We start from the raw sequence: 8588 nt of genomic DNA, 5'->3' as shown, positions 1-8588 counted from the left end.
AATACCTTCCCGATTTGATCACTCAGTGGTGGGGGAAATAGAGAAAGCTGAGATTGAGGTAATGTATTATATGTATATTCCTATGGATCAGACATTTGACTATATTCATATGCATTCGAGGGTAGCCTGATGTAATGTTGGACCTTAAATTGAGAATAACAGAATAAAGACTAGAAAAATATTTCATTTCTCATAATATATATAGAAGTTTTTATAATTTATATGAATAATTGTAATGTATCTTCTGTTATATCTATAATATTTCAAGCCGCCCTCGCTCAACACTTTATTCACTCAATTTCCCCTCCCTGAAAACAAAGAAAGTTTCAATTTACTTATTCTGAAGGTCGCGTGTTGGCAACGTTCCCCTAGAAGCTTGAACAACTCATAAGATTTCATCACAAAAGCTGATCAAGTCAATGACAGTGGTAAAAACAGCTATGAATCATACCGTTATGCGTTGCTCAACGCATTGCCAGCCGATTAGCTAAGCGCACATTACGCATAATCAATCGAACCACGGCAACAGCGCAACGGAATTGCACAGGTAAACGCTGCATTTTGTATACGTTTGCATGGTATGAATGGTATCAATGGAATGCGACTAAGACGGACGCTTGGTGTATTACACATGGAATTCAAGTTTAAAAGACCGGATTTGCTGGACATGCATGTTGCAGACGGCTAGAATGTTACTCTTATACGCTTACGCTCTCGTGCACACAAAACGAAAACACAACATGCAACATGTTTGAAGCGTGTTCGAACCGATCGCTCTCTTACTCACTGTCTCTCTCTATGTCAAGTCAGCTTTGGGCAAGTATAAGAAAATTGTCAAACTCAAATATAAAGAATAAAAAACCTTTCGAAACGAGCGTAAATGCAGCGGTTGCAACCGGCCTGGTTCGATTCTCTCTCTGACGCTCCTGCTCTCTGGGCTCACCTGACAGTTCGATGGCAACCCACCCCCAACTGCATAGAGTCGTATGCGAGAAGTTGCGCGGCCAGCTATTTAAAGAACGAACTTGCTGGGAGCTGCTTTAGTTGCGTGCGAGACGCGAATGCGAGAGCATCGTTGAAAGAAATAAGAAATAAGAAAAATTCAGTCGAATTGCGTGAGACTCGAATTTAGTTAACGGCTAGCGGAACGATAAACAACAAAAAATTCGAAACAGAAAAATAAAAAATACAAAGTGCGTTTAGGTGCGTGAGTTAGTGAGAAAAGAAAAAGCAATAATAAATATTTCGCTATATGCTCAAAATGAATTTTATGAGCATTAAAACAAAGTTCAAAATTTCAATCAACCAGCCACAAAAACAAAGTGAAAAGCTTCAACAACAACAAAAATACTCGAACTAACTGAAGCAGCAATTGGATTAAAGGCGCTCATTTTGGATAAACGAAGGCGATACCAAAAAAATATATATAAAATATATTTATCAAAAATATAGAAAATACACTATATAAAGGTAAGAAGAAGACAACCAAGTTTGACCTTAATGACAAAAATTGCTAAAGAAATTGTCACAGACAAGAAAAAAGGGGGGAAAGAGAGAGACGGAAAACAGAAATAAGTGCAGCGTGCAACAACGCGTAATGAGTTTGTTCAACTCAACAGTTGTTGCAAGTCGCGTTGCATTTTTATTGTTGTTGCTTAGGGGTGGCAGCAAGGTGCAAGTGTAGCAAAAATGTAGCAAACATGGCAGCTGAATGCAAGTGCAAGCGAGAGAGCGCGAGAGCGAAAGGGTCATGTGAAACAATGCGACGGCGGCAATTGGCGTTTGACCAGAGACGAGTTTGAGTTAATTTCATTTCATACGCAACATGTCTCATGTCTCATGTCTCTGCTGTCTGCTGTTAATTGGCAAACGTGCAACACGCGAGCAGCAGCAGCAGCAAAAATTTCGAATTTTTCATGCTCTTTGCTTATTTGGTGCAACTTGCGCAAAAATTAACAAACAAACAAAAATTAATAAATTAATTTATTAATAAGCAGCAACTGCGATTTCGTGCCATATTGAAATGCCACACATACACACAAAGAGACTGAAGCAAACAACAAAAAGCGGCCCCCGCTTGCTGCTAGGCAACCAAGCAAGACAACAACAAACATGCACAGTTAGAAGTGAGCTGCGAGCCTCGCTTCGCTCCCACACACAAACAGACAAGCGCACACACACACGCACACACAAGCATAATTGCAATAACTACTAAAATATGCGAGTGAGTGAGCGCAACTTTAAGACAAACCAAGGTTTATGTGTGCCTGTGTGGGTGCGAGAGGAAGTGAGCGCAGCTTTTGTGTGCGTGTGTGTGTGTATTGTGCAACCGTTAAATTTGAAACTTTTTTCTTTTGCCTATTGTTGAGCGACTTATAAAAACAACAACAATTCAGAATTATAAGTCAATTTGGGCGTGCAAATGTGAATAAAGAAAGATTTCATTTCATTTCTGCTTCAATTTCAATTTCAATTTCAGCTTCAATTTGTTTTGATTTCTAATTATTTTCTTCTTCAACCGACAAAAATGTCATTAGCGGTTGCTCGTAATTGAAACGAATGCGATTAACATAATTTGTTTCAACCAAAAATTGACAACAATTTCGTTTATTAGCTGATTGGCTGGCTCATTAGCCAGATGGCCTTCGCATTGTCGTTGTTGCTGTTGTTGCAACAAAATATTAAAAGCCATTTGGCTATGTCTTAAATGCAACAAACTTTAAAGCATTAACTTGGAGTTATGTCAGCAGTATACAGTAGAAACTCGCTGCGGCGAACAATACAATACTCATACTTATATTTAGAAAGAGTAAATGTAAGAAACAGAAATACTTTACTCTGCATATGTAGTGTTCATTGGTCGAGTGTTCACTGTAGGCACGCATAGTTTAGATCTAAGCAGCAATTTTTACTCTGAACTGTCCTTTTAGGGTACCACACACTGAAGCTCCCAACTGAAGTTACATTATAGAAGGGGGACAGGGGTTGGGGGCGGTGGGTAAGAAAATGACGTCGCCTTCAGCTAGTTTCACGACGTGCGCGCCTTTGGCTAAGTTTAGTTGCCAACCCGCCCTTAGCGGCAGAGGCGTGGGAGGACGACGCGGGCCAGGCAAGAGCAAGACCATCAAATTTTATGGGCCTCTGAGGCCGGAGATGTTACTGCTGACCCACATACAAACAAACATACAGACACTCGAAGCGGGGGCGGCGGCTGTTGCAAGCGGAAGCAGACGCAGACGGCAGACTGGAGAGGGAGTGAGAGGGGGGCCTCTAGAAATGGGGGAGCCTGTTACGTTCGCTAGGAATGCAAGTTTCCAAGTTGCCGACAATAAACAATTCGCTGGCAGAAAGAAATTTTCAAGTTGTGTAATTGTTGTTGTTGCCGTTGCCCTGTAAATCGACTTCGGGACGGTATATAGGTTTCAATTACTAAACATTGAAAGTAAAAGACAAGTAAAATTGAAATTGAAATTAAAAATAACTAAACAACTAAGAATTATGGTTGCAATGCCTGACAATAAGGGGTATATAGGTTTTAGACATATAAAAACATATAATTGGTATAGAACATATAATCCAAAATATTTATATAAAAGCTTTACAACTTCTTAGTGAGACTACACTATCTGTAAGCCGCTTTACAGGGTATGCGGCAGTCGTTGCCTGCCTCTGCTTCTTTTACTTCGGCTTCTGTTTTATGAATAATTTATGTACTTAATTGATTTTTTTGTTTATTGTCCGCCACACTTAATTAATTATAAACTTTTATTCCCGTTTATTTCTTGCAGAAGAAGAAAAACAAGCAAAGAAAAGACTTTTGTAAAGCGCATAAAAAAGAGAGGGAAAGAAGTACATAAAAAATGGACGCCACAACAAACAGCACAGAAAGCCACACAAAGCTACAGCTGGATGAGGAGGAAGAGGGCGTGCAACAGCAGCAGCAGCAGCAGCAGCAGCAACTGGAAGCGCCACAGACAACGGCGGCGACAACGGCAACAGCGGCGACCATCATTGACATTCCAGCTGCCGTCGCCTTTGCCTCCTCGAACAGTTCCTTTGCCTGCTCCTCCTATGACACGGACTGCAGCACGGCGAGCAGCACTTGCTGCACCCGCCAGGGCGAGCACATTTACATGCAGCACAAGCTGCCTGCTACAACAACAACAGCAGCAACATGTTCATCAGCAACAGCAGCAGCAGCAGCAGCGGCGGCAGCATCAACAACAGCAGCAGCAGCAACAGCAGCAAACACAGCAACAACATGCAACATGCCACCAATGGAAACAGATGAGCTGATGATGCTCAAATTCGAGCATCGCAAACATTGGCCATGGTTCATTCTGATGATCTCCGTCATTGAGGTGAGTAGAAGACAAAGACAAGGCGGGTGCAAGTGGGAGGGAGGGAGGTCGGGAGACAGTGAGTGAGATGTCTTTCATATTCCATTTTGAATTGAAATACACGCAAGAACGAGAAGAAGAGGGTTCCATTTCACTTTGTTCCCCCATTAGTCATTCCCATCTTCAAACATTCAAAACAATAGAAACCAATCTTATTCCATTTCCATTTCCTTATTGAATACACACGCTTGCAGCAGGAACTACTACTAGTTCACAGTTCCAGCTCTAGCATTTCATTTCCGTTTGTCCATTTGTTTTTGAAGTGAGGAATAACAACAACAAGTGCAGACCCTCTCATAGATAATAGTCATAGTTCTTGCCGTTGTTTTGTTGCTGCCTTAGTTGATAATTTATTATTATTATTGAATCAAAGAACCGCAAAATGCAATAAAAATTCGTTGAAGAACTTTACAAATTCTCAACTTCCAACTAAAAGCGATAAAATTTTGCTGCTTTCTTTTGCGCATTCTTACATACACACACACACGCACACGTGCATGCACACACAGACACGTCTCTGGCTGCCTGCCTGGCGCCCCCAAAATCGATTGTAAACAAGCTACAACAAAAACAACAACCTCAGCAGCAGAAAAACGGAACAATCATAAAAACTAAACGAAGAAACAGACAGAGCAAGTGCGAGTGAGTCAGACTGCGGGCGTGACAGCGTGTTAGAGCGAGTGCGCTAGCCAAAATAAAGTTGGCAGGACTTGGCAGCACTTCTCTCTTCTATTTAGGCTTTGCTGTGTCTGCGTGCATATGTACATGTGTACGTGTGTGTGTGCGTGCGTATTTGTACTTGTGTTTGTCTATGTGGGACACAAGGAGAAGTTTGACGTCGCGTGTTGCGACAGCAACAACAACAACATAAATCAAAGCCACCCTAATTCCAATTCCAACTCCAGCTCCAACTTCTAATACAACTTTAACTAATGCGCTCTTCTATTTGTGCTTTCTTTTTGCAGATTGCAATCTTCGCCTATGACCGTTACACAATGCCCGCCCAAAGCTTTGGCCAGCCGGTGCCCATACCCAGCGACTCGGTGCTCGTCTATCGACCCGATCGCCGCCTCGAAGTCTGGCGTTTTTTCAGCTACATGTTCCTGCACGCGAACTGGTTCCATTTGGGCTTCAACATTATAATACAACTGTTCTTTGGTGTGCCGCTGGAGGTGATGCACGGCACGGCACGCATCGGCGTCATCTACTTGGCCGGCGTATTCGCCGGCTCGCTGGGCACTAGCGTTGTCGACTCTGAGGTGTTCCTGGTGGGCGCCAGTGGCGGTGTCTACGCCTTGTTGGCAGCCCACTTGGCCAACATAACGCTCAACTATGCGCACATGAAGTCCGCATCCACGCAGCTGGGCTCTGTGGTCATTTTTGGTGAGTAGCAAATACGAACTGGCTCTTAAGAAACTTAAACTAACTATAAAATATCTTTTTCGTTCTCTCTCTCTTGCTCTCTGCAGTCTCTTGTGATCTGGGCTATGCTTTGTATACGCAATATTTTGATGCCGCTGCCACGCCCACCTTCGCCAAGGGCCCGCAGGTCTCGTACATAGCGCACTTGACTGGCGCCCTAGCTGGCCTGACCATTGGCTTCCTGGTGCTCAAGAATTTCGGCCATCGGGAATACGAGCAGTTGATTTGGTGGCTGGCACTGGGCGTCTACTGTGCCTTCACTGTCTTCGCGATTGCCTTCAATCTGATCAACACTGTGACGGCGCAGCTGATGGAGGAGCAGGGCGAGGTGATCACACAACATTTGCTGCACGACTTGGGTGTATCCTAAGCAGTTAGCCAAATACAAAATATATATATATAGTATATATACATCGAAAATATATATATATATATATATATATATATACCAGGAGAGAAACATAGACATAGATAAAAAAAAAACAAAAACAAAAAGTTAGTAAAATTTTGATTTTAGTTTTAAACTGAAATTCAAAATTCGTTCGGCTTTACTTTTCCGTTCCGTTCCGTTGCATTGCGTTACGCGTTTCATTTTCTAACATTTCACGCAGAACAACCGAAAAGCAGAACAGAACAGCAAAACAACAAACAAAACCGAAAGAACAAGCAGAAAACACACTCAAAGAACGGGCCGAAACGTGTAAACAAATGTTGTGATAGAACCAAAGACTGAATTTATTTTGCGTGTAAAGAAAAAAAAACACAAATCAAGAGCGAAACCCCAACCTCAAACTAAAAAGGAAAAAAAGGAAAAAGGGAAAAATCCCCGCACTAAAGCGGAGAAACTATAACTAAACGCCGCTCGCTATGATTTCCTATAAGAAAAACGAAAATGTTTATAATTTTCTTCACTTTTTATTTATTTACTCGTCTGCTGTCTTAACTTATTAATAGGATTTTTGCAACAGAAACTCTTTGTTTATATTTATAGAACATTTAATTTATTCAAATACAAAACAAAATAAAACCCTAGACATATAGCTACGCCTAATTAGCCCATAACAAATTGAAATTGTAAATATTATTAAGTCGCACACTAGTCAAAAAAAAAAAGGAAAAAAAACCACAGCAAACAATAATTAAAAAAAAAATTTCAAAATTTAAACACAAATATTTATGAATGCAAAAAGAAAAAAGAAAGCCAAAGAAAATATTAAACAAAATAAATGTAATAAAAAACTCTAAATAAAATGCAAGCATTTTTTCCTAACTCAAATTCAAATTGAAATTCATATTCACGTCGGTTACATCTTGACATATTGACCGACAAATATATATATATATACACACACATATATATATCTGCATATTCACAAATCAAATCAAGAGTTAATCTAGCGTAAAACTCAGCAAAGCGTAAGCCAAAAAAAGTCCAAAAACCCAACTTAACCCCCACCCTGCGCCCCTCATATAAAAGCTAAGCTAAAAAAAAATAGTTGTGACCACGCCCATTACAAACTGTAACGCCCCCAAAATCTATATACATACACGAGTTTGTGTCAAAAAAAAACGAGACAAAAATAGCAATGAAAAAATGGAAAATAAAAATTTAAAACTTAAACAAAATAAATGTCTAAATTAATAATGCAATTCAAAGTGAAATTATTCAATTTGGTTGGGAAAACATCTATGGAGGTCAAGGAACTATCAATAGGATATGCCAGCCATCCTATTCTGCTCCGAATCTGACTTCTTTGCTATAGGAAACACTGCTTCGAGGCAAACTAGTTCGCAAATGGAACTTTGAGGCAAACTAGTTCATTTCACCATTTGAAATGAACTATTGGATGTTGCACCAGTTAGACTGTTCCCAACGCTGAGTAGCTCCACATGGCAATACGATTTCCGTTAAGCTCTCCAACCTTCGACTGAGCGACGCAGCGTGAAGATGCAACTTTGTTGATGGGCCGTGCGTAATTTGAACCTCTATTTGTTAGCATTAGAGCTGTGCAAAACACTCGATCGCCACTTGGTTTGCCCTCTGACGATCGTTGATCTTTTGATACCCACTTGAGATGGACCACAGCCAGCGGGCAGCTTCCTCAGTTGAGCCACTCGAGAGCGAGAGCGAGAACGGCTTCACCTTACGTTGGCAACATTTTGGGGCAGGTGGCCAAAGAAGCTGGCGCTGAGACTGGGAAGCTGGGATGGAGCTGCCCGCTGACTCGACCAGATGCCATGCAACGCAAACGTTGCGCCTCGACTGGCGGCGTTGATTGAGTTGCACCTGCCATTCGCAGAAACAAGCCCAACGACTTCTGCCAGGGACACACAAACTGTGCTTGGGGTAAGCGGGGCGGCAGTTGGCAGAGGGCGGGCGCCGGGAGACAGGGGCTTCTCTGATGACCGACGCCCGTTGCTCGCGTTATTTATGTGGATTTTTGGCTTAACGCAAGTCAACTCGAGTCGCCATCGCCTTCGCCTTCGCCTCGCCTGCGTTGCGCCTTCGTGTGCCTTGTGCCTGGCGGCTAGCGGCTGCCGTTGACATTTGCCTGAATTTCAATTTGATGTCAGCTTCTGTCTGCGCCCGCTGCACATAAATCTCAGCTGTTTGTACACTCAGAGAAAAGAGCTACTCACAACTTGATCGAAATGGCTTTTGAGTATTTGACTTATTAGCTGCTTTCTCTCAGTGCATTGTGATAGTGGCATTAGCAGGGGACGCACAACGGCTACGTTATCCTGACCACCCCCCAAAGTTGTTCT

General features: G+C 41.9%; 1 protein-coding gene across 1 annotated transcript; it reads left to right on the top strand.

The window, feature by feature from the left end:
* Positions 1 to 3860: 3860 nt before the first annotated feature.
* On the top strand, positions 3861 to 6233 carry LOC111592443 (protein rhomboid). The gene is made up of 3 exons (XM_023304627.2): positions 3861 to 4361; positions 5366 to 5783; positions 5870 to 6233. Exons 1-3 carry the CDS (start codon positions 3861 to 3863, stop codon positions 6190 to 6192), a joined length of 1242 nt encoding a protein of 413 aa, XP_023160395.2. The 3' UTR covers positions 6193 to 6233.
* Positions 6234 to 8588: the final 2355 nt, after the last annotated feature.

This window comes from Drosophila hydei, unplaced genomic scaffold (genome assembly GCF_003285905.1).
Source record: "Drosophila hydei strain 15085-1641.00,03,60 unplaced genomic scaffold, DhydRS2 tig00008140-arrow-arrow-pilon, whole genome shotgun sequence".
Classification (NCBI taxonomy): Eukaryota; Metazoa; Arthropoda; class Insecta; order Diptera; family Drosophilidae; genus Drosophila; species Drosophila hydei.
Note: the sequence above shows the minus strand (reverse complement) of the source record. Positions and strands in the feature narration are given on the sequence as shown.